Consider the following 26249-nt stretch of genomic DNA (forward strand, 5'->3'; position numbering starts at 1 on the left):
AACTGGAAAACAACCCTTAACAAGTTTTGATGGAGCAGGATCCAAAACACAAGTGGAGCTTCGCATCCCTGTTAAGATCTCAGATAGGTCCAAAAGAGACACAGGTGAGAACTGAGACAGAGGCTGGGTAATAAATTGAGATGAGATAGGCGGAGAAACAGAGATGACAGGGGAAACTGTCAGAAAATTGTGGATATTCTCAACTTTTGTTTGAAAAAATGAGAGGTAAGAGTTACACTTGTCAACTGTAAAGGAATTGGTAGTATTGTCAACTGGTTTGAGAAGTTTATTTATTGTGGAAAAGAGAGTCTTAGGATTTGTTGATCCAGCATGTATGAGTTCGGAATAGTAAGTGGATCGGGCTGCCGTAAGAGCGTCTTTGTAATGTTGAAGATAATCAGAATAAATCTGATAATGTACTGTTAGACCGGTTTTCTTATAAAGTCTTTCAAGCTGGCGTTTACGGGATTTCATTTGGTGAAGCTCAATTGTGTACCATGGTGCGGAATGACTAAATGAAACAAATTTGGTTCTCAAAGGAGCCAGCTCATCAAGACATGAGGCGAGTATGTCATTATAGTAATCGACAAGGTCAGATGAATTACTAGACAGTACAGGACAGACAGACATCTTTTTAACAAGAGAATCTGAGAAAGCAGAGGGAGAGATATATTGAAGATTCCTGAAGGATATTTTACGTTTAGCTCTAGTGATGGGCCTAGTGACCTCAATGTCCATGATGATTGTCAAATGATCAGAGACAGTAAGGTCATGGCTGGACGGCTGATGAACTAGGACACCAGTAGAGCAGACAAGGTCAAGAGTATGACCTTTTTTATGAGTTGGAAAATGTATATGTTGTGTGAAATTAAAACACTGTAACAATTCCAAAAATTCCCTGGCAAATTTACAGTTGTTGTCATCAATATGGATGTTAAAATCACCCATAAGCAGTACAGAGGATGAGAGGGCACTAAGCTGGGTTAAAAAATCTGAAAAATCAGAGAGAAAGGAAGCGTTTGGCTTTGGCGGACGATAAACTACAGCAGTGACCAGAGGAGTAGGCCCTGACAACTTGAAAGCCAGGTGTTCAAAAGAAAGAGCAGCAGGAAAAGACAAAGTGGTTATTTTAATATCATCCCTATAGACTGCAGCAACACCACCACCTCGCCCTTCCATACGAGGTTCATCAATATACGAGTATCCCATTGGCGTGGTCTGATTTAACGTAAAATAATCCAAGGGTTTATGCCAAGTTTCAGTGAGACAGAAAAAGTCTAGTTCACTGTCAGATATAAATTCACTAAGTACAGTACTTTTTGTGTTGAGTGAACGAACATTAAGCAATGCCATTTTCAAGTGGTATTGTTGTGTAGTTGGCTGTGAGGAACGAGGAAGAGAACGGAGATTTGCTAAGTCCACTCCGCGTTTCCTATCCCACTCCGTGGACAGCGTTGTCATGGAGACTACACCGCTACTGGTGTGCAAGGCAGCAGCGCTCTGATGACGTGTTTGCGGAGCGACAGTGCGCACGGCTGACCAGAAGGATGGAATGGACTCTTTGCACAACTACTTCCGCATTTTCTTTAGTGCTGCTCCAGCGTTTCCGGTTTGGCATTTCCGGTTTTCCACTACATTCGCAATGGCGGTATTTTTCAGTCGGTGTTTGCAAGAGCTTCCAAAAATGAACATTAACGACATTCATCGGATATGTAAGAAGACCAGTAAAGCCTCCTCTAGCAAGCTGGAGAAGGGCTTTAAACTGTATGCCTCGTCATACATCCACAACTACGAAGGTAAGGAAACGCTTATCTTATATTTTAGGTTAGCCCGCGAAGTACAGAAAGAAGCTACTTAGCTAGCGTTAGCAAGGGTAACTACATTAGTGTTAGCTGGGTTAGTTTGTCCTGTTGACAAGTGGAAGTATTATGTTGTTCATGATATTTACTTCTAGGCATGTTTTCCATTAAAATTATGAAGTTTTATGTCTTTTTTCACCCTGTTATGCTGTAATGGTCAGTATTGCTAACACAGCTTAACAGCATGAAAACGTTGCTAATTTGTTTACTAACGATGAGGTAACTAGCTATCTAATGTACAAACTGTACAATTAATTTGTATGTTATTTTTATTTAGTGTCGAATAGGGACAGGCTGTCAGGGGAGGCCAGTGTGAGAGCCTTGTGCTACAGATCCATGAAGAAGAACGAGTCAGCGCACAGTTTACGAGTAGGGAGGAAGTGTAGGGCTAAACCAGGGGTTTCAGACTTCACTCCTGTGTCCACAGCACTGCAGAGTTTAGCATTAACTTCATTTAATGTTCACTTCTTATATAACTGTCTTGTTCTAAAATTGGAAAAAGCTGTTGGCATCCAGGAGCTGAGTTTGACCCTCTATGGCAGTGTTTCTCAGTCATGTTCCTGACCACTCCATACAGTTTTAAATATTCCATGATTCAACGTACCAAGAATTCAATATACCTAATCTAGAGTTACCAGAAGTAGCATTAAGAGACACTGCTCTAGCAATGAACATATTGGCAATCCAGGATTCCTAAAGTCAGTCTTATGAACGCCATACTTAGCAATTTTTTGTGTTTCCCCCACATGACCAGCCTTTACTTAGGTAATGAGCTGAATCTGGTGGAAAAATATGCAACACATAGGGTTTAATGACTGGGTTGGGATCTCTGTTTGCTCTAAAGTTCAGATGTTCAAACACTGTTCACTGTTCTTTGATGTTCTAGGTTCTATATCCAAAACCTATTGCTATAAAATAAGCAAGAGGTTCCAGGTTCCATTCTTGGGGTGCTTATGCCCTACACATTTTTTTTCTCTCCATTTTAAAACACTTTACTCAGCCTCACCCACGAGGAACTTAATTTGTTAATTAGTTCAATCAGGTTTTAGATAAGTTAAAACAAAAAATGTGATGTGGGATCACCAGCACTGGTATTGGAACCCATGAATTAAACAAAGTCATTACTAATTTTGCTTACCCCCTTACAGATCGGGCTACGTGATTCATCTCCTGTTGTGCTGACACACACATGCAGTTCATGTGTTGCAGGCACTGCCCTATGCAACCACATAGTGGCTTTGCTTTTTCAAACTGCACATTTCTCTCAGCTCAGTGTGCCAGTAGTTCCTCCTGTGCACAGCTGTACTGAAACTGAACAGCGTTGGCACAAACCTCGGACAATTGTAAGTTTATAATAATCACACTTGATAAGCATTCTAATTTAATGCACTGTCTGAACTACATTACAGCAACGTTTGTCTCTCTTATTAGGGTGTAAAGCCAGGACCAATCAACAACATGATCACCTGTGCCAAATTAAAAGTCTCACGGCGTAGTTAGGTAAGGTGATTAATTACTTTACAAATCTTCTCATTAGACCTGCAGTTGTACAATTTACCTGCTCTACCACACCTGAAATGTATAAATAGTTATAATTAACTTTAATTTATTATTAACCTGAATGCTTATAGTTTGGGGTATTGTCTCTACTTAAATTTGTAGGAGTGGACTCTACAGGGGCATGGTGGGCCCTTTACCGGATCCATGCATGTTTAGAGTGGCAGAGGCTTATGAAAAATTCAGCCTTGAAGACAAGCCGCTGGTGACCACCATGGGCATGGAACTCAACAAGCCAGCTGTGCAGTGTGCGTTTGGTATGGTGCAGGAGGGCAGTGTTCTGTCATATCAGCAGCCTGTTTTACCATCACGACACATCACGCTGCATCCTGATGTTCCATCAACCCCACTTCTGCCTCTGAAAGACCACCACCTTGATGCACCCACCTGTGCTTTTGTGTGCACTGAACAGGAGCTTTTTGATATGGCTCACAAAATTGAGGTGTCAACTCGGGAGCAGAGTTCTTGGGCTGAGTGGCATCTGCTCCGCAAGCCTAGAGTAACAAATAATTAATAAATAATAATAATAAATAATAAAAAACAATAAATATTGGAAACAGAATTTGTTTAGACTTAATGTTTTAATGTACAAAGAGTATACAAGATATTTACAGAACCTGGTGTGTCTAAAATATGCTCTTTTACAGTTTAATAAATACATAATTTGTGGACAGAAATGAGAAAATGTAAATATTGAGTATTCTGTATACTTATTAAATTATAGGGCAGCACGGTGGGTAGCAGTGTTGCCTCACAGCAAGAAGGTCCTGGGTTCGATCCCCAGGTGGAGCGGTCCGGGTCCTTTCTGTGTGGAGTTTGCATGTTCTCCCCGTGTCTGTGTGGGTTTCCTCCGGGTGCTCCGGTTTCCTCCCACAGTCCAAAGACGTGCAAGTGAGGTGAACTGGAGATATAAAATTGTCTGTAACTTTTCAATATAACTTGTGAACTTGTGAAGTGTAAAACATGATATTAAAATCCTAATAAACAAACAAAATTAAATCATGTTTACTTAATAAAAGATTGTTTGTGTTTTTGTGAAACAGTGCATTGTGTTTTTATGTAAAGAACTGGTGTGTAATGCAAATTATTTACATGTTTGCTTAATTAAACCAGGAGCTGAATTTAAAGTGTTGAGAAATACAACAGTATAAATTACAGAGGGCATGGGGTCCCTAGGACTGGAGTTGATAACTACTGCTTTATTTTTTATTTAACCCATACCTTAACTAGTGCTTTGTTTTGATAGTTTGACAACAGGCATGCCACTGTAAATAACTGGCTAATGTTTACTGTATGGGAAAGGGAAATTAATTTGCCGTGGAGCCTGAGTGCTGTAGCTGTTCCATTAAAAAAAAGCAATGGTACTGCACCCTTCGTCAATCTTCTCCGATTATCTGGAATTTTTGGTTCAACCAAGTGGTCTGGTAAGAAATGTCTGCTACAGACCTTCGTATAAGGCGAAATAGTAAAGTGGTCCCGACGGATGTTTATTAGCCACTGCCTCCTGAGTTCATAGCTGGGAAGCTATGAAAACTTCCATTAAACTTCGCCGACGCCGAGCAAAGAGGAACACAACAGTGCTCTGAATATTTCTTGAGCTGTTTCTGAAAACGTTCCGATATAAAAACTTTACACCGGACACTCATTTTAATCTCACGAAGGTTTTGCATATGCCGATGAATGTAAACAATACTACCGGAAACGATCAAGCCGCACTATTTGAAAACGGAAATGCGTCATAGCCTTGAGTGCAAGTAGTCCATAGCGTTACCGTTTCGAAGATAAACAAGCTTTCTCCGGGAGCCCCTGTGAATATAACGAGGCCGGCGAAGGAGTCCAAGCTGTTTGATGACTGAAATACACGATGGAGTAGTGCAGTTGTTGAACTTCCTCAGCTGGTCAACGGTAGGGTGACCAAACGTCCGTATTTCCCGGGACATGTCCGTATTTCACGTCCTGTCCCGGGCGTCCCGGGTTTTTTTTTAAAAAGTGAGGAAATGTCCTGGTTTTTAAATTACCTTCATTGGACCATTAAATTTACAGGCACTAGGGCACTGCGCACGGCGCTGCGTGTGACGTAATCCCTGAGCCGCGTCAGTGAGGGCAGCCCTGTTCTTAATCAGAATGTAGACAGCGTGACTGTCAGTACGCAAGCAACATGCCGAAGCGCAAGTGTATGTTTACCGACGATTTACAAAAGAGTTTCCCCGCTTTCAGACCGGGTCGAGACAAATGGGAAGCCTTGTGCACAGTGTGCAAAGCAGGCACATATGTCTCGGTGTCCAATGGAGGTGCAATTTTTTTGTTAATTGGCTAATTTGTTAATTTATTTTTTCCAATAGCTGATTGTTAATTAGTTCATTTGTTAATTTATTTTTTTCCAATAGCCTACAGAACAGACAATATTTCGTTCATTACTGAGGGTAACTGAGTATCATGTGTTATTTGGAGTTGAGAGTTATTGTTAACTTTTGTTGTTAAGTGAGGGATGTTTAGATGAGACATTATTTCTTTCATTGTGCTATTCATTCATTACAGGAAATGTTAACTTAAGCTTTTTGAGTAAATGCATTTTGAATAAAATAATCATTTGTTATTGGAGTTTTACTCCAATGAGTGTAGAAACAAGGAGGTGGTTTTAATGTTATGGCTGATCAGTGTGTATTAAATTATGGCTTGAATACAGAATCACTTACTCATAAACCTCTTTGATAACTTCCACTAGAGTCTCGGCGTACTCGTTGACACACCGTTTGTTGTCTTTGGTGATAAACGCATCGTCAAAGTAAATGTGGAACTCAAAACTGACATCGTTAAATTGGTTCTTTTTTGGTCGGAATTTGTCTAGTCTGGTGGAAAAAAGAGAAAAAAAGAGAGAAAATCCTTAATTTAAGGTGGATTTAAGGTAGATTTAAGGGTTCTGACCGAGTAACAGAATCTTGTATTATCTTACCTGAATATTGAGATGATCATTGTCATCATTTCCTCCCAGGTCTCATGCCACATTGTGGCACAGATATAGATGGTCATTTTCTCCCTCTCCCTATTGATCAAAACAATAAGAAACAATGAGTCTCCACATCATTATATGCACACCAAGGTTGTAATATGATTTTTTTATGATCATGTGGATAGCTCGGCAGCTGTTGTAATTCATAATCACTAACAAAGAATTAAGAGGTCATGCCACAAAGAAACACTTTGAAATTAATAAACAAAGAAACATAATCAAAGGTTACTTGATTTTAAAACTATTAATACTTTCACCTCACTGAAGAGAAATCAAATTACAATGGTACCTTGAAACTCAACGTCAGTTGGTTCTGGGAGTGGCATTGAGTTTAAAAGGTGTTAAGTTTTAAGGTGTTTTAGGGATGTATGGAAAACTTGTTAATGTGTTCCATGGAACTGCATATACTTTAGGCTTATGTAAAATAATGGGGTTGTTTTTGACACTTATACACTGAAAATAACACAAATATAATATACAAACACTGAAGTAAAACGCTTAAAATTACTCAGAACCCTGAGCTGTAATACAAGTTTAAAAGTGAAACAGTTCCAACTCAAGCCGAGTGCTGAACAAAGCGACTGTTCATTGTTAATTTGAAATTAAATAAATAAAAATGTTAAAAACAAACTGAACACATTGAGTTTGAGTTTAAGGGCACACATTTCTCAACAAAGGGTGTTGAGTTTCAAAGATTTTGAATTTAAGGGACATTGAGTTACAAGGTACCACTGTATTATTAATTCAGATCACTGAAGCACATTAAAATGGTAATTCATAAATTGTATTTACCTGTTATGCTTGAAGTCTGGAACCTGAAACTTGACGTTTAGCAGCACGGACTGGTCGATGAACGCTGCTTCGTACAGGCTGCGCACAAACAGGTCAGCGGTCCTGGCAATGCGCTGAGTGTTTAAAAACCAGATGTAGAGCGTGCAGAGTACCAGACCGACCCACCAGCTCGCCAAAGACATGCCCATCAAGCTATAGCCCAGTGTTGTGCCATTCGCGTATGCCGTTTGGTTACAGAAGCTGCGGGTTAGGTCGGTCAGTAAATAGTTCATGACATTGAGCTTTGAGTTGCTCACACGCCAAAAGTTCTGGCAGTAGTTGAAAAATGTGCCGTGGAAACTTGGAAACTGTAGAGTAGAAGAGTGGAAATTATTATATATAAAATTTGACATGCAAAATTTGACTACAGATTATGCTATTTCACATGATTCTCTTAAATGTTACCATTAGATAACAGACACAGAAATGTATTTTCATATCTGCAGGAAACGTACACCGATCAGCCGTAACATTAAAACCACCTCCTTGTTTCTACACTCACTGTCCATTTTATCAGCTCCACTTACCATATAGAAGCACTTTGTAGTTCTACAATTACTGACTGTAGTCCATCTGTTTCTCTACATACTTTTTAACCTGCTTTTACCCTGTTCTTCAATGGTCAGGACCCCCACAGGACCACCACAGAGCAGGTATTACTTAGGTGGTGGATGATTCTCAGCACTGCAGTGACACTGACATGGTGGTGGTGTGTTAGTGTGTGTTGTGCTGGTATGAGTGGATCAGACACAGCAGTGCTGATGGAGTTTTTAAACACCTCAGTGTCACTGCTGGACTGAGAATAGTCCACCAACCAAAAAATATCCAGCCAACAGCGCCCCGTGGCCAGCGTCCTGTGAACACTGATGAGCTGATAAAATGGACAGTGAGTGTAGAAACAAGGAGGTGGTTTTAATGTTCTGTGATCTGTGTATATATACAGTGTATCACAAAAGTGAGTACACCCCTCACATTTCTGCAGATATTTAAGTATATCTTTTCATGGGACAACACTGACAAAATGACACTTTGACACAATGAAAAGTAGTCTGTGTGCAGCTTATATAACAGTTTAAATTTATTCTTCCCTCAAAATAACTCAATATACAGCCATTAATGTCTAAACCACCGGCAACAAAAGTGAGTACACCCCTAAGAGACTACACCCCTAAATGTCCAAATTGAGCACTGCTTGTCATTTTCCCTCCAAAATGTCATGTGATTTGTTAGTGTTACTAGGTCTCAGGTGTGCATAGGGAGCAGGTGTGTTCAATTTAGTAGTACAGCTCTCACACTCTCTCATACTGGTCACTGAAAGTTCCAACATGGCACCTCATGGCAAAGAACTCTCTGAGGATCTTAAAAGACGAATTGTTGCGCTACATGAAGATGGCCAAGGCTACAAGAAGATTGCCAACACCCTGAAACTGAGCTACAGCACAGTGGCCAAGATCATCCAGCGTTTTAAAAGAGCAGGGTCCACTCAGAACAGACCTCGCGTTGGTCGTCCAAAGAAGCTGAGTGCACGTGCTCAGCGTCACATCCAACTGCTGTCTTTGAAAGATAGGCGCAGGAGTGCTGTCAGCATTGCTGCAGAGATTGAAAAGGTGGGGGGTCAGCCTGTCAGTGCTCAGACCATACGCCGCATACTACATAAAATTGGTCTGCATGGCTGTCACCCCAGAAGGAAGCCACTTCTGAAGTCTCTACACAAGAAAGCCCGCAAACAGTTTTCTGAAGACATGTCAACAAAGGACATGGATTACTGGAACCATGTCCTATGGTCTGATGAGACCAAGATTAATTTGTTTGGTTCAGATGGTCTCAAGCATGTGTGGCGGCAATCAGGTGAGGAGTACAAAGATAAGTGTGTCATGCCTACAGTCAAGCATGGTGGTGGGAATGCCATGGTCTGGGGCTGCATGGGTGCAGCAGGTGTTGGGGAGTTACATTTCATTGAGGGACACATGAACTCCAATATGTACTGTGAAATACTGAAGCAGAGCATGATCCCCTCCCTCCGGAAACTAGGTCGCAGGGCAGTGTTCCTGCATGATAATGACCCCAAACACACCTGTAAGACGACCACTGCTTTATTGAAGAGGCTGAGGGTAAAGGTGATGGACTGGCCAAGCATGTCTCCAGACCTAAACCCAATAGAACATCTTTGGGGCATCCTCAAGCGGAAGGTGGAGGAGTGCAAAGTCTCGAATATCCGCCAGCTCCGTGATGTCGTCATGGAGGAGTGGAAAAGCATTCCAGTGGCAACCTGTGAAGCTCTGGTAAACTCCATGCCCAGGAGAGTTAAGGCAGTTCTGGGAAATAATGGTGGCCACACAAAATATTGACACTTCAGGAACTTTCACTAAGGGGTGTACTCACTTTTGTTGCCGGTGGTTTAGACATTAATGGCTGTATATTGAGTTATTTTGAGGGAAGAATAAATTTACACTGTTATATAAGCTGCACACAGACTACTTTTCATTGTGTCAAAGTGTCATTTTGTCAGTGTTGTCCCATGAAAAGATATACTTAAATATCTGCAGAAATGTGAGGGGTGTACTCACTTTTGTGATACACTGTACATGCTAGCACTGTAATACTACCCCATTTATATTGGAACATAGATGTTGAATGCGGTTGTGCATAGAGAGATGGTCATATTGGAAAGGGAAAGGACCTTCCCCCATACTGCTGCTATAAAGGTCAGGGATCAGTGTAGGCCACTGGAGTCATCAAACTGTTGCTGTTAAGTTGGAAGCATATAATTGGTTGGAAACATATAATAAGAAGGGTATGTGTGTGTGTGTGTGTGTGTGTGTGTGTGTGTGTGAGTGTATAACCTTTGACTGGAAGTTCAGAAATGGAACATAGATGGCCAGGAAGAAGGCGACCAGCACAGCCGGAGACGTGAGGATCAGAGGAACGATGAAGCTCCGGCGCACTGCATGCATTTTACACGCCGCCACAGCCAACCAGCGACACACGGCAGAGCAGATGATCTGAATGCTGAACAGACTCAAGACGATGGTCACAGAACTTGATTTAACTGACTTCACTGATGACCAATCCTGGTCCGAGAGTTTCACATAAGCTCCCAGGACAATAAACGTCACTACAATCCGCACCAAGCTCGACACGATGCCTACTAAGTTCCTGGACCTTTTAATGTCTCGAATGGTGTTTTGGAAGAAGTCCATGCTAAAAAGTGTGGCGTAGTTCTCCCACCAGTTTAGAGACACCAGGACAGTGCCTGTTATGGCTAGACCCAGATACATCACCATCACACGCCAGTTGGAGTCCGCTCTGAGGTAGTTCACAATGAAGAAGACGTATCCCGCAATCAGAAAAACCACAGCAGCTAAGGAGGTTGAGATGAATCGTTTCTGTCCATGCGCTTTTGCATTTGTGACCACCTGCAGTATGGCTGATGAAATGGCAACACCATTCAGGAGCATCACATTGGTTAAGATGTCGAATCTGGGCATGACGATCATGGTGAGGATGGAAGAACCGAGAGCCACCATAGTTTCCACCAAAACAACCTGAGCAGAGAGGAAAGGTTTGAGTATACTAGTAGAATGGAATATGTAAAATATATGGACACACAAATTCTAGCATGTATATTATTAAATATATGTTTTATACTCAGTACTTACCCATATCAGCGTTTGTGTGGACGGGGTTTTCGAATCCTTAAAGGTGATTTTCCAGATGCATTTAATCAGCATTAAAATACTTGGAGCAATTAAAAGGCAGCCGATGAACAGTAAGACGAAGGGTTTCGTCACAATGCTGCGTGTGTTGTGGCTGCTCAGGTTTATTAGTAACAGCAGGGATGTCTAGGGCAAGCCGTAGCCTAGTGGTTAAGGCACAGGACTAGTAATCCAAAGGTTGCTGGTTCAAGCCCCACCACTGCTAGGTTGCTGCTATTGGGCACTTGAGCAAGGCCCTTAACCCTCAGTTGCTCAGACTGTAACTGTAATGTAAGTCGCTTTGGATAAAGGCGTCTGCTAAATGCTGTAAATGTCACTAGGTAAAAGAAAAGCACTTGTTGTAGATAATGAGCTAGTTTTTCAATGGTCAGGACTCCCCCAGGACCACAGAGTAGGTATTATTTGGGTGGTGGATCATTCTCAGCACTGCAGTGACACTGACATGGTGGTGGTGTGTTAGTGTGTGTTGTGCTGGTATGAGTGGATAAGACACAGCAATGCTGATGGAATTTTTAGACACCTCACTGTCACTGCTGGACTGAGAATAGTCCACCAACCAAAAATATCCAGCCAACAGCGCCCCGTAGGCAGAGTCCCGTGAGCACTGATGAAGGTCTAGAAGATGACCAACTCAAACAGCAGCAATAGATGAGCGATCGTCTCTAACTTTACATCTACAAGGTGGACCAACTAAATAATACCTGCTCTGTGGTGGTCCTGTGGGGGTCCTGACCATTTAAGAACAGGGTGAAAGTAGATTAAGTCATATAGTCAGTAATTGTAGAACTACAAAGTGCTTCTATATTTGATTGTATTAGACATACCTTGCTAAAGAAGGCAAAAGCAAACACCAGGATTCCCACCAAAGTACATATGATGATCTGGATGAAGCTTAAGAGCTTGCGAGGTTTCAGTTCATCAGCAATTCTGGGGGTCTCCTTGGCAGCATCCCAGGCCTGCCTGGACCTACAATAGTTCACATATTGGTTTACATTTTAAATGAGCTTTAAAAGAGCTTCATTTAGACTACAGCTAAAAGCATCAATTATAAGACAATATTTAAATATTTGAATAAGTGAATGCTCATTGTCATGATAAACTTTTGGGTACAGTAGAATGGATTGTCCTCTTCTCTTTCAGTGGACAAAGTTGGTTGGAGCTCCTGCTGACAATAGGATAGAGAGCAAAGCTGGTGGAGCTCGACTTGTCTTAGGGGACGGTCTGGAGGACAGAAGTGAGGTTGAGGTGGTACATGAGGGGTAAAGGAGAAGCTGCAGGGAAAAGGACAGCCTTGTTCCAGCCCATACAAGCTTCTTCATGGTTGCTGGAAGGTTTAGGTGGGGTGACAGGTGATGGAAATGGGAGACAGTATGGATTGTTCTTGGGGTTTTGCTGTCTCTGGCAGCTAAGGTTGATCAGTGCCACTCACATGAGTCTGCAGCTCCCTCGGGGCATTCTCAGTGGAAGAAAGATCTTGTGATAAAGTGATGACATCAGGTGGTACAGCAGAGTATCTGGGTGTGGGTGATGACTTGTCTCCACCAAGAGTGGATAAACTGTGTACTGAGTAAATGAGGTTTCAGTCAGAGATTTGACACCGCTCTTGTTAGTGTGCTGTCCATTTCACTTAAACATTATATCTTTCCAAAAATGCAGTCCACCTGACCTGCAGCTTTTATGTAGACAAGTGTTTAATCCAAATAACCTTAGGAACATGCAGGAAATGACCAGTGATAAAAAATATTAAACTTGCTAAGTGTGATAAAGACCCACACATTTACACACAATTTCTCCCCTGGGTTTCAGTCTCATTGTGACACAGCACTCATTGCCAATGACAATCTGATCGCAACACTTTTCACACTACATGATTTTGATTCGCTGACAGGTCCGGATATTTAGCATGTGAGAGTTTACACATAGTGATCGAGAGCCGATTTTCGATTTTCAAACTCCTACACACCGATACTCCTCACTTAAACCCTGATAACAAGCCCTGATAACCCATTCCAAAAGCTGTCATTTTCTGTAGAAGTAACAATTCTGACAGCATGTGATCTGAAACCTGGAGAGGTATTTTAAAAGTTTCTTCCTCTGTAGCCAGTTGTAACTTGTCCGGTTCCTCAAACTATAGCACTAATGATACAAGTAACAAAACCACAAAAAAATGTCTACTTATGGCTTAGTTCTCATAACTAGTTTATATTTAACAAGCTAAGATAATGTAGCTTAAAACACAGGAATCTTCTAAAAAAAAAAAAAAAAAAATAGCAGAGATAAGCAGGGGCATGACTGATCGACAAGGAAACAGGATATACTGTATATGTATTTACTTTAGAAGATATTTTGTTCTGAATGTTTTTTATTGTGTGTAATATTTTTGGTATTTTTCGTTGTATCTTAATAAAAGACAGACAGACAGACAGAGAAATGATAGATAGATAGATAGATAGATAGATAGATAGATAGATAGATAGATAGATAGATAGATAGATAGACAGACAGACAGACAGATAGACAGACAGACAGACAGACAGACAGACAGACAGACAGACAGACAGACGCTGTCTGTAGTGAATCCTTGATTTGTGCTCTGTGTTTCTGGATGAAACCAAAAACAGCATGACACTGACCAGGGTTGAATAAATGATTAGCAAATTTTTAAATTGGAGCTAGAATTTGTCTACAGTTAAAAAAAAATTTCATTTCTAGACAGACAGACAGTCAAGCAGGCAGACAGAAAGAAAGAAATAAGGACAGATGGACAGAAAGACAAAAGGAAAGAAAGAAAGATAAGGCTGAACATTAAATACATAGAAGAACTTACCTTTGCTCTCTTAGTTTCTGATGTACGTGCATGCTTGCTTTGTAAATGTTGATTGGTAAGTTGATTAGTGTCACAAAGGTACATATGTGGGAGTACACCTGTGTCATTTGTTTGTATTTCATGACATTTGATCAGAATGAATTAAGAATCTGGAGCTGCCCCACCTTAGTAAGTCTTAAGTAGTGCCAAACTCAGAAGACATATTTTGATTTAAGGTGACTAAGTGCATAGTAATAAAAAAAAAATGTCATGTGCTTTACTAAAGGAAAGTCTGATTTCAGGTTACAGTTTGAATACAGGAAATAAGCTGTCTAAATATCATTCAGGTTTTTGATGGGAGGAAAAGCTTGTTTAAATGCGATATGAGAAGTCTATAAGATCTCCCTAAGATTGAGCCAATAATAAATGCCTTCAGTTCTGTAAAAGTAATACACAAATCGCAACACTTTCTATGATTTGATATAGTCTGCTTAAAACCCTATTTCTGAAAAAATAGGAATGTTTTGTATATGCTATAAAACAAGAATTTTAAAATGTGTTTCTCTAAAAAAAGTACAACCCCAAATCAGAAAAAGTTGGGACAGCATGTAACTCTGTATTGTAGTGCTTGACAAAGGTTTGCCAAAGTAATCCCTTGCACATGTGGTTATATCAGCTATTGTTGAGTGGCAGTTCTTGATGCAGTGCCGTCTTAGGGATCAAAGATCATGAGCGTTCAGCTTAAGCTTGCGCCCTTGGCCTTTACGTACTGAAATTCCATCCGATTCCTTGAATGGTCTAATGATATTATGCACTGTAGAGGGATAAATATGCAAATCCTTTCCAATCTTTCTTTGAGGTTCATTGTTTTTAAACATTTCAATCATTTTCTCACACATTTGTTGACAAACTGGAGATCCTCTGATCATCTTCGCTCATCAAAGACTCAGCCTTTACTGGATGCTGCTTTTGTACCAAACCATGATTACAATCACCTGTTGACATCACCTGTCTGGAATCACATCATTATTTAGTTTTTTCACCTCATTACTAGCCCTAAATTGCCCCCATCCCAACTTTTTTTGGAATGTGATCAGTGCCACTCACATGAGTCTGCAGCTCCCTCGGGGCATTCTCAGTGGAAGAAAGATCTTGTGATAAAGTGATGACATCAGGTGGTACAGCAGAGTATCTGGGTGTGGGTGATGACTTGTCTCCACCAAGAGTGGATAAACTGTGTACTGAGTAAATGAGGTTTCAGTCAGAGATTTGACACCGCTCTTGTTAGTGTGCTGTCCATTTCACTTAAACATTATATCTTTCCAAAAATGCAGTCCACCTGACCTGCAGCTTTTATGTAGACAAGTGTTTAATCCAAATAACCTTAGGAACATGCAGGAAATGACCAGTGATAAAAAATATTAAACTTGCTAAGTGTGATAAAGACCCACACATTTACACACAATTTCTCCCCTGGGTTTCAGTCTCATTGTGACACAGCACTCATTGCCAATGACAATCTGATCGCAACACTTTTCACACTACATGATTTTGATTCGCTGACAGGTCCGGATATTTAGCATGTGAGAGTTTACACATAGTGATCGAGAGCCGATTTTCGATTTTCAAACTCCTACACACCGATACTCCTCACTTAAACCCTGATAACAAGCCCTGATAACCCATTCCAAAAGCTGTCATTTTCTGTAGAAGTAACAATTCTGACAGCATGTGATCTGAAACCTGGAGAGGTATTTTAAAAGTTTCTTCCTCTGTAGCCAGTTGTAACTTGTCCGGTTCCTCAAACTATAGCACTAATGATACAAGTAACAAAACCACAAAAAAATGTCTACTTATGGCTTAGTTCTCATAACTAGTTTATATTTAACAAGCTAAGATAATGTAGCTTAAAACACAGGAATCTTCTAAAGAAAAAAAAAAAAAAATAGCAGAGATAAGCAGGGGCATGACTGATCGACAAGGAAACAGGATATACTGTATATGTATTTACTTTAGAAGATATTTTGTTCTGAATGTTTTTTATTGTGTGTAATATTTTTGGTATTTTTCGTTGTATCTTAATAAAAGACAGACAGACAGACAGAGAAATGATAGATAGATAGATAGATAGATAGATAGATAGATAGATAGATAGATAGATAGATAGATAGACAGATAGATAGACAGACAGACAGACAGACAGACAGACAGACAGACAGACAGACGCTGTCTGTAGTGAATCCTTGATTTGTGCTCTGTGTTTCTGGATGAAACCAAAAACAGCATGACACTGACCAGGGTTGAATAAATGATTAGCAAATTTTTAAATTGGAGCTAGAATTTGTCTACAGTTAAAAAAAAATTTCATTTCTAGACAGACAGACAGTCAAGCAGGCAGACAGAAAGAAAGAAATAAGGACAGATGGACAGAAAGACAAAAGGAAAGAAAGAAAGATAAGGCTGAACATTAAATACATAGAAGAACTTACCTTTGCTCTCTTAGTTTCTGATGTACGTGCATGCTTGCTTTGTAAATGTTGATTGGTAAGTTGATTAGTGTCACAAAGGTACATATGTGGGAGTACACCTGTGTCATTTGTTTGTATTTCATGACATTTGATCAGAATGAATTAAGAATCTGGAGCTGCCCCACCTTAGTAAGTCTTAAGTAGTGCCAAACTCAGAAGACATATTTTGATTTAAGGTGACTAAGTGCATAGTAATAAAAAAAAAATGTCATGTGCTTTACTAAAGGAAAGTCTGATTTCAGGTTACAGTTTGAATACAGGAAATAAGCTGTCTAAATATCATTCAGGTTTTTGATGGGAGGAAAAGCTTGTTTAAATGCGATATGAGAAGTCTATAAGATCTCCCTAAGATTGAGCCAATAATAAATGCCTTCAGTTCTGTAAAAGTAATACACAAATCGCAACACTTTCTATGATTTGATATAGTCTGCTTAAAACCCTATTTCTGAAAAAATAGGAATGTTTTGTATATGCTATAAAACAAGAATTTTAAAATGTGTTTCTCTAAAAAAAGTACAACCCCAAATCAGAAAAAGTTGGGACAGCATGTAACTCTGTATTGTAGTGCTTGACAAAGGTTTGCCAAAGTAATCCCTTGCACATGTGGTTATATCAGCTATTGTTGAGTGGCAGTTCTTGATGCAGTGCCGTCTTAGGGATCAAAGATCATGAGCGTTCAGCTTAAGCTTGCGCCCTTGGCCTTTACGTACTGAAATTCCATCCGATTCCTTGAATGGTCTAATGATATTATGCACTGTAGAGGGATAAATATGCAAATCCTTTCCAATCTTTCTTTGAGGTTCATTGTTTTTAAACATTTCAATCATTTTCTCACACATTTGTTGACAAACTGGAGATCCTCTGATCATCTTCGCTCATCAAAGACTCAGCCTTTACTGGATGCTGCTTTTGTACCAAACCATGATTACAATCACCTGTTGACATCACCTGTCTGGAATCACATCATTATTTAGTTTTTTCACCTCATTACTAGCCCTAAATTGCCCCCATCCCAACTTTTTTTGGAATGTGTTGCAGGCCTGAAATTCAGGAATGGAGCAGTGGCGATTTCTCTAAGACTGCAAGGGAAGCTCAGCTTCCCCTAAAATGTCCAAAATGAAATGGTCAAATATGTACAGTTGTGTTAACATTTAATTGACTACAAATGCGTTAGAACACGTATATCTCGAAGACGAGTTCGTTCAGAATCAGCTACTTATCACAGATCGACTCGATTTTCTTAACTTAACTCATACATTCCCGTAGCGTCAATGCATTTGCCCGCAGAAGCTGAGCGTCTCTTCACTTCTATGGGACTGTGTTGAGGTTTTTTTTTATGCTCCGAAACTCGCCGGTCATTGGATAAATGCCTTGATTTTGACCCGCCCCCGGACGCTGAGCGTCTCTGGGGGTGAATGGGGCTGTGGGCGGGTCTGGACGCTGAGCTTCTGCAAGATGATTGGAGGATCAGTGGAAAGGCTGAATCCCGTTTTGATTGACAGCTCGTTTGAGCGCTACACCGTCACTTCTCAAACTCAAACTCAAAAGAAGCTTTATTGGCATGACAAATAGGGACATTCGTATTGCCAAAGCAATACACTTCATTAGTCACTTAATCACTAGTCACGTGGGGGGTCAGCCTGTCAGTGCTCAGACCATACGCCGCACACTGCATCAACTCGGTCTGCATGGTCGTCATCCCAGAAGGAAGCTGACGCACAAGAAAGCCCGCAAACAGTTTGCTGAAGACAAGCAGTCCAAGAACATGGATTACTGGAATGCCCTGTGGTCTGACGAGACCAAGATAAACTTGTTTGGCTCAGATGGTGTCCAGCATGTGTGGCGGCGCCCTGGTGAGAAGTACCAAGACAACTGTATCTTGCCTACAGTCAAGCATGGTGGTGGTAGCATCATGGTCTTGGGCTGCATGAGTGTTGCTGGCACTGGGGAGCTGCAGTTCATTGAGGGAAACATGAATTCCAACATGTACTGTGACATTCTGAAACAGAGCATGATCCCCTCCCTTCGAAAACTGGGTCTCATGGCAGTTTTCCAACAGGATAACGACCCCAAACACAACCTCCAAGATGACAACTGCCTTGCTGAGGAAGCTGAAGGTAAAGGTGATGGACTAAACCCAATTGAGCACCTGTGGCGCATCCGCAAGTGGAAGGTGGAGGAGTTCAAGGTGTCTAACATCCACCAGCTCCGTGATGTCATCATGGAGGAGTGGAAGAGGATTCCAGTAGCAACCTGTGCAGCTCTGGTGAATTCCATGCCCAGGAGGGTTAAGGCAGTGCTGGATAATAATGGTGGTCACACAAAATATTGACACTTTGGGCACAATTTGGACATGTTCACTGTGGGGTGTACTCACTTATGTTGCCAGCCATTTAGACATTAATGGCTGTGTGTTGAGTTATTTTCAGGAGACAGTAAATCTACACTGCTATACAAGTTGTACACTGACTACTCTAAGTTATATCCAAGTTTTATTTCTATAGTGTTGTCCCATGAAAAGATATAATGAAATATTTGCAGAAATGTGAGGGGTGTACTCACTTTTGTGATACACTGTATACTGAGTAAAACTTGACTTTTTCATGGATTAAAATATGGAGACATAAAATTTCCCTGGTGAGCTAATAAAAACTTATTTTTTGTCTAGTCTATTTTACGATGTTTGTGTAGCAAAAGTAGCCAACAACTATGCTAAGGTTAGCTAGCTAATTATTACGTGTTTGCGTTCTAGGTAAAAATAAACTAAACAATAAACATTACTCATTTGTTTAATGCATATAATTTTTAAAATACTGATTTTACAGACTGATATGTGGAATTTGTTTTTTCATAGTTTTTATTGTTGTCCACTAATGGGATTTGTTAAAAGTAGATGTGTTCTGTAATAAATGATTTTTGGTAATAATTCATGTTTCCTTGTTCTTGTATCATTGTTTAAATTGTTTTACATTCAGCAAATTCAGTGCGATGCTAACAAACATTTAAATTAATGTTTAGAGATATTAGGCTACAGGATGTTGGATCAACGTAATTCTACGAGCAGTTGGCATAACTCAAAAAGACTAATGCAAAATGTTGCCTTGATTTTTTCTGTTGACCCAATGTTATATTTAGTATTAAAACTTTTAAGTTAAATGAATATTAAATAAAACATTGGGTCAACAAAAAAAATCAAGGCAACATTTTGCATTAGTCTTTTTGAGTTATGCCAACTGCTTGTAGAATTACGTTGATCCAACACAATATTTTAGGTTTTCATAATTCAGTAAAAAGCATTTTTAAATAACACTAACTTAAAAATATGTGTTCATGTTGACAGTTATTAAGTTTGTGTAATTTAAAATATTGTGTTGGGTCAACGTAATTCTAGGAGAAGTTGGCATAACTCAAAAAGACTAATGCAAAACGTTGCCTTAATTTTTTTTTGTTGACCCAATGTTTTATTTTTTAGAGTGTACATGAACAACGATTGGCTGTTGTTCATCCAGGGAGGGAGCCGGACAGGGACCTCACAACTGGTGCAATTACATCCTTTGCTGGCTCATTGATGGCGTCTGCACAGAGCAGAGGAATAATGCTGATCAGGGTGTGGTTCTTCATACACAAAGCTGATCTGTATATGAACTCGTCTCGTGCAGGTAAAAAGATGCAGTCGGCTACTGCTAACGTGTCGGAGGGGGCGTGTGTCACTTCACTCTCCTCAATCAGGGCAGGGATCGGCATCAGTAGAGAGGAAGCATAATGCAACTGGGTAATTGTAAACGTTAAAAGTCGGGAGAAAAGGGTAGAAAAAAATGCACAAACAAAAAAAAAAAAATATATATATATATACACATGTATAAAAAATCTACCATACCATAGAAATCTCAGTCTGTGTAGGGTAAGTTTGTGATAGAGAGTAAAATGAATCCCTCTCTAATTACTGCAAGTTGCAGTACAAACAATAATAAACAACAATACACAGTAGTAGTACTGTACATAAAAAACACACATCACATGTACAGTACGTGTGCTCAAACACCATAATAAATTTCCTTCTTTGTTAATAAAATGTATCTACCTGAAACATCAATAACTCTCATATTTCTCTATTATTTCCTTCTTTATTTTAACAGTGTTGTATTTTGTAGGTGTAATGGCACGAAAGAAAGAATACTTTACTCGATTTCCTTCTTCTCTCTCACTCACTGTCCCTGCTGTCTGATACACAGTGACAGCTACTGGCAGGAGTAATTATACAACAACAAACACCACTACGCTTTCTCTTCCCCTCCTCTGGGGACATTTTAATATTGAATTTTACAAACTATAAAGAAAACACCGAAAAAAACACTGTCCACTGCCTGAATATATATATACAACCCCTGGCAAAAATTATGGAATCACCACTCTTGGAAGATGTTCTTTCAATTGTTTAATTTTGTAGAAAAAAAATAAATCACAGACATGCCACAAAACTATCATTTCTCAAACTGTCAACCCTCTGGCATTAAGAAACAATAAAAAAAGAAACAAATATAATAGTTGTGGTCAGTCACAATTGCTTTTTTTTAGATCAAGTAGAGGAAAAAAATATGGAATCACTCAAATCTGAGGAAAAAATTATGGAATCATTAGAAAACACTGCACCATTATTACTTTGTTGCACCACCTCTGGCTTTTATAATGGTTTAAACTCTATGAGGCATGGAGTTAACTAATGACAAACAGTATTCTTCATCAATCTGCCTTCAACTGTCTCTTATTGCTGTTGCCAGATCAGCTTTGCAGGTTGGAACCTTGTCATTGACCATTTTCTTCAATTTCCACCAGAGATTTTCAAATGGATTGAGATCCGGACTATTTGCAGGCCATGCCATTGACATTATATGTTTTCTTGAAGGAAAGTTTTCACGTCCTTTGCCCTATGGCAAGATGCATTATCATCTTGAAAAATGAAGTCATCATCACCAAACATCCTTTCAACTGATGGAATAAGAAAAGCGTCCAAAATTTCAATGTGGACTTTGGCATTTATTGAAGACCATCTCCCCTGTGCCTTTACCCGACATGCAGGCCCATATCATCAACAACTGTGGAAATTAACATGTTTTCTTTAGGAAGTTATCTTCATAAATTTCATTGGACAGACACCAAACAAAAGTTCCAGCATCATCACCTTGCCCAATGCAGATTCGCGATTCATCACTGAAGATTACTTTTATCCAGTCACCCACAGTCCACGATTGCTTTTCTTTAGCCTACTTTAACCTTGTTCTTTTCTTTTTAGGTGTTAATGATGGCTTTTGTTTGGCTTTTCTGTATGTAAATCCCATTTCTTTTAGGTGATTTCTTACAGTTCAGTCACAGACATTGACTCCACTTTCCGGCCACTTGTTTCTCATTTGTTTTGTTGTGCATTTTCTGTTTTCAAGACATATTGCTTTAAGTTTTCTATCTTGATGCTTTGATGTCTTACTTGGTCTACCAGTGCTTCCCTTTTACAACCTTCCCATTTTGTTTGTACTTGGTCCAGATTTTAAACACAGCTTACTGGGAACAACCAACATCTTTTGCGACATTCCACAATGATTTATCTTCTTGAAGGAGTTTTATAATCCTCTCATTTGTTTCAACTGACATATCTTGTGTTGGAACCATGATTCATGACAATCTGCTTTGTGCAACAGCTCTCCGAGGTGTAAGCACTCTTTTTAAACTGAAGAATAATTAGCAAATCTAATCTGCTGCAGATGTTTTGTTTTTAAACTGCAAATTACAGAGTGATTCCATAATTTTTTCCTCAGATTTGAGTGATTCCATATTTTTTTCCTCTACTTGATCTAAAAAAAGCAATTGTGACTGACCACAACTATTATATTTGTTTCTTTTTTTTATTGTTTCTTAATGCCAGAAGGTTGACATTTTGAAAAATGATAGTTTTGTGGCATGTCTGTGATTTATTTTTTTTCTACAAAATTAAACAATTGACAGAACATCTTCCAAGAGTGGTGATTCCATAATTTTTGCCAGGGGTTGTATATATATATATATATATATATATATATATATATATATATATATATATATATATATATATATATATATATATATATATATATATATATATATATATATATATATATATATATATATATATATATATATATATATATATATATATATATATATATATATAGAGAGAGAGAGAGAGAGAGAGAGAGAGAGAGAGAGAGAGAGAGAGAGAGAGAGAGAGAGAGAGAGAGAGAGAGAGAGAGAGAGAGAGAGAGAGAGAGAGAGAGAGAGAGAGAGAGAGAGAGAGAGAATTTAGGTTCGTAATCTGAAATTTGTTCGTACGTTCGTACGTTAAGTTGAAAAAGATCGTTCGTAACCCTATGGTTGTATGTTAAACCGTTCGTAAGGCAAGGGTCTACTGTACTTGAGAACCACAAGAGATACTTATACACACTAAAGAACCTGACAGTCAGACACAGGTGATTCCAATGAACCGATGACAGATCAAAAACAAGGAGCGGAAACACGGTCATAAAACACTTGGAACATTGCCACAGAAATGGCAACAATAGAGGGAAGACCAGAGAGGATGTTATACAGAAAGGATGTTATCATTATTATCATTATTATTATAACTATTATTATGTTTCTGTTGCTTCTGCTGTTTTCAGCTTGTCCTGTAATGTTTCTTGAGTGCTTTATCTGTTCAGGTATTGCTTTATCATTTTGTCCCTAAGAACAGTGGAAAGCGACTTAATTTCCACCATGAAATCTTCCCAACTAACAGCAACATTTTATAATTTAGTAACATACTTTGAACAGGATGTCAATCCATTGCAGAGCCTTAAAAATGAACCTGTTTAAATTATCATTCTTATTCTTCTTATTCTTGTTATTCTTCTTATTCTTCTTATTCTTCTTATTCTTCTTATTCTTCTTATTCTTATTCTTATTCTTATTCTTATTATTATCCATTAATAATGGAATATAGCGAATAATAAAATCACCAGAACCAAGTCTCTTTTTCGTGAGCATATGTCTACCTGCAGCTGTCCCCTCTTCCCCTTATTGATTCAGCTCAGGTATAAAAATTAGGTTTCAGAGTGTAGTATTAGGCCACTAGGTGGCATGGTAGACCATTGTAATATACTGAGGTTTTTTTGTTTGTTTATTAGGATTTTAACGTCATGTTTTACACTTTTGGTTACATTCATGACAGGAACAGTAGTTACTCATTACACGAGGTTCTTTAGTTGACAAGGTTATATCGAACACAGCCATGGACAATTTAGTATCTCCAATTTACCTCACTTGCATATCTTTGGACTGTGGGAGGAAACCGGAGCACCCGGAGTAAACCCACGCAGACACAGGGAGAACATGCAAACTCCACACAGAAAGGACCCGGACCGCCCCACCTGAGAATCAAACCCAGGACCTTCTTGCTGTGAGGCGACAGTGCTACCCACTTAGCCACCGTGCCGCCCTACTGGACTAGTAATCGAAATATCGCTGGTTCAGTACACTGTCACAGCGTCTGCTAAATGTCGAAAATGGAAGTGGAGTCCCTATGCTCTGGGAACTATGTGGTTTTGTACATGTTTGGAGCACTGTGTGATTTAATAACCGGGTGTGGATATGCTGACTGATGGATACTAAATCTCTGTCTTTTTGTGCTGACTGGTCTAATCTTCTTTGTAGCAATTAATTCCAAAGTAATTAACATCTGTGTAAATGCTCCTTTACTTTGCAGATGCACTTACCAGTAGTAAAAAAGCAATTTGTCAAATAATTAGTCTGATAAACTAGATTGTTAATGTCTTTGTAAACACATAATATGGCTTAGCTCTGTTGTCGTGGTCATAAACCAATGATAATGGATCAGAACTCCAGTACAAGATGAAGTACACTGATCAGCCATAACATTAAAACCACCTCCTTTGTTTCTACACTCACTGTCTATTTTATTAGCTCCACTTACCATATAGTAGCACTTTGTAGTTCTACAATTACTGACTGTAGTCCATCTGTTTCTCTACATACTTTTTTTTAGCCTGCTTTCACCCTGTTCTTCAATGGTCAGGACTCTCCCAGAACCACTACAGAGCAGGTATTATTTAGGTGGTGGATCATTCTCAGCGCTGCAGTGACACTGACATGTTGGAGGTGTGTTAGTGTGTGTTGTGCTGGTATGAGTTAGACACACTTATTTCACCTTGTAGATGTAAAGTCAGAGACGATCGCTCATCTATTGCTGCTGTTTGAGTTGGTCATCTTCTAGACCTTCATCAGTGGTCACAGGACGCTGCCCACAGGGCACTATTGGCTGGATATTTTTGGTCGGAGGACTATTCTCAGTCCAGCAGTGACAATGAGGTGTTTAAAAACTCCATCAGCATTGCTGTGTCTGATCCACTCACACCAGCACAACACACACTAACACACCACCACCATGACAGTGTCACTGCAGTGCTGAGAATGACCGACCACCCAAATAATACCTGCTCTGTAGTGGTCCTGGGAGAGTCCTGACCATTGAAGAACAGCATGAAAGGGGGCTAACAAAGCATGCAGAGAAACAGATGGACTATAGTCAGTAATTGAGAGTAGAAACAAGGAGGTGGTTTTAATGTTATGGCTGATTGGTGTAGATGGTCAGCTTTTATTTAGGAGATTATTGGGTTACATCTGGACCATCCAGACAAATTTAGAGCACAGGAGAAAGTCATTGTGAAATCGTTGGTACATTAATTGCAGAGCTGATGTAGGTAGAAGTTCATTTCGGGGTGTGTTCTCAGTTGCAATCTGTGAATTATGCTCATCTATGTGAATCATCTGGCATTTTTTCACACCTTCTTTGGCACCTGTGTACCTAGGTGTATAATTATACTTGGAAGATGATGGGCCTGTACTGATGCACGTTTTAAACGAGTCAGGTGTGCACATACAGTATCAATTAGCCATATTGTGTACGTCACTACTAAAATGTAATTGCATGAGTAATTACTGCAAGTTGCAGTACAAACAATAATAAACAACAATACACAGTAGTAGTACTGTACATAAAAAACACACATCACATGTACAGTACGTGTGCTCAAACACCATAATAAATTTCCTTCTTTTTTAATAAAATGTATCTACCTGAAACATCAATAACTCTCATATTTCTCTATTATTTCCTTTTTTATTTTAACAGTGTTGTATTTTGTAGGTGTAATGGCACGAAAGAAAGAATACTTTACTCAGTCGATTTCCTTCTTCTCTCTCACTCACTGTCCCTGCTGTCTGATACACAGTGACAGCTACTGGCAGGAGTAATTATACAACAACAAACACCACTACGCTTTCTCTTCCCTCCTCTGGGGACATTTTAATATTGAATTTTACAAACTATAAAGAAAACACCGAAAAAAACACTGTCCACTGCCTGAATATATATATATATATATATATATATATATATATATATATATATATATATATATATAGAGAGAGAGAGAGAGAGAGAGAGAGAGAGAGAGAGAGAGAGAGAGAGAGAGAGAGAGAGAGAGAGAGAGAGAGAGAGAGAGAGAGAGAGAGAGAGAGAGAGAGAGAGAGAGAGAGAGAGAGAGAGAGAGAGAGAGAGAGAGAGAGAATTTAGGTTCGTAATCTGAAATTTGTTCGTACGTTAAGTTGAAAAAGATCGTTCGTAACCCTATGGTTGTATGTTAAACCGTTCGTAAGGCAAGGGTCTACTGTACTTGAGAAACACAAGAGATACTTATACACACTAAAGAACCTGACAGTCAGACACAGGTGATTCCAATGAACCGATGACAGATCAAAAACAAGGAGCGGAAACACGGTCATAAAACACTTGGAACATTGCCACAGAAATGGCAACAATAGAGGGAAGACCAGAGAGGATGTTATACAGAAAGGATG

General features: G+C 39.4%; 1 protein-coding gene and 1 long non-coding RNA gene across 2 annotated transcripts in view; one reads left to right on the top strand and one right to left on the bottom strand.

The window, feature by feature from the left end:
* Positions 1–26249, bottom strand: part of LOC134327113 (chitin synthase chs-2-like) — a 58863-nt gene that overhangs the window by 23596 nt on the left and 9018 nt on the right. The window contains exons 2-7 of the mRNA XM_063009189.1: positions 11798–11939; positions 10917–11099; positions 10038–10802; positions 7219–7565; positions 6370–6459; positions 6113–6265 (exon numbers count right to left, since the gene is read on the bottom strand). Coding sequence (XP_062865259.1) covers positions 6113–6265; positions 6370–6459; positions 7219–7565; positions 10038–10802; positions 10917–11099; positions 11798–11939 — 1680 coding nt within the window. The remainder of the gene's footprint in view (positions 1–6112; positions 6266–6369; positions 6460–7218; positions 7566–10037; positions 10803–10916; positions 11100–11797; positions 11940–26249) is intronic.
* LOC134326903 (uncharacterized) lies at positions 1692–4418 on the top strand. Its single transcript, XR_010014634.1, has 4 exons — positions 1692–1796; positions 3008–3202; positions 3291–3359; positions 3522–4418. It is a non-coding gene; the product is annotated as an uncharacterized LOC134326903 (long non-coding RNA).

This window comes from Trichomycterus rosablanca, chromosome 14 (assembly GCF_030014385.1).
Source record: "Trichomycterus rosablanca isolate fTriRos1 chromosome 14, fTriRos1.hap1, whole genome shotgun sequence".
In the NCBI taxonomy this organism is placed as follows: domain Eukaryota; kingdom Metazoa; phylum Chordata; class Actinopteri; order Siluriformes; family Trichomycteridae; genus Trichomycterus; species Trichomycterus rosablanca.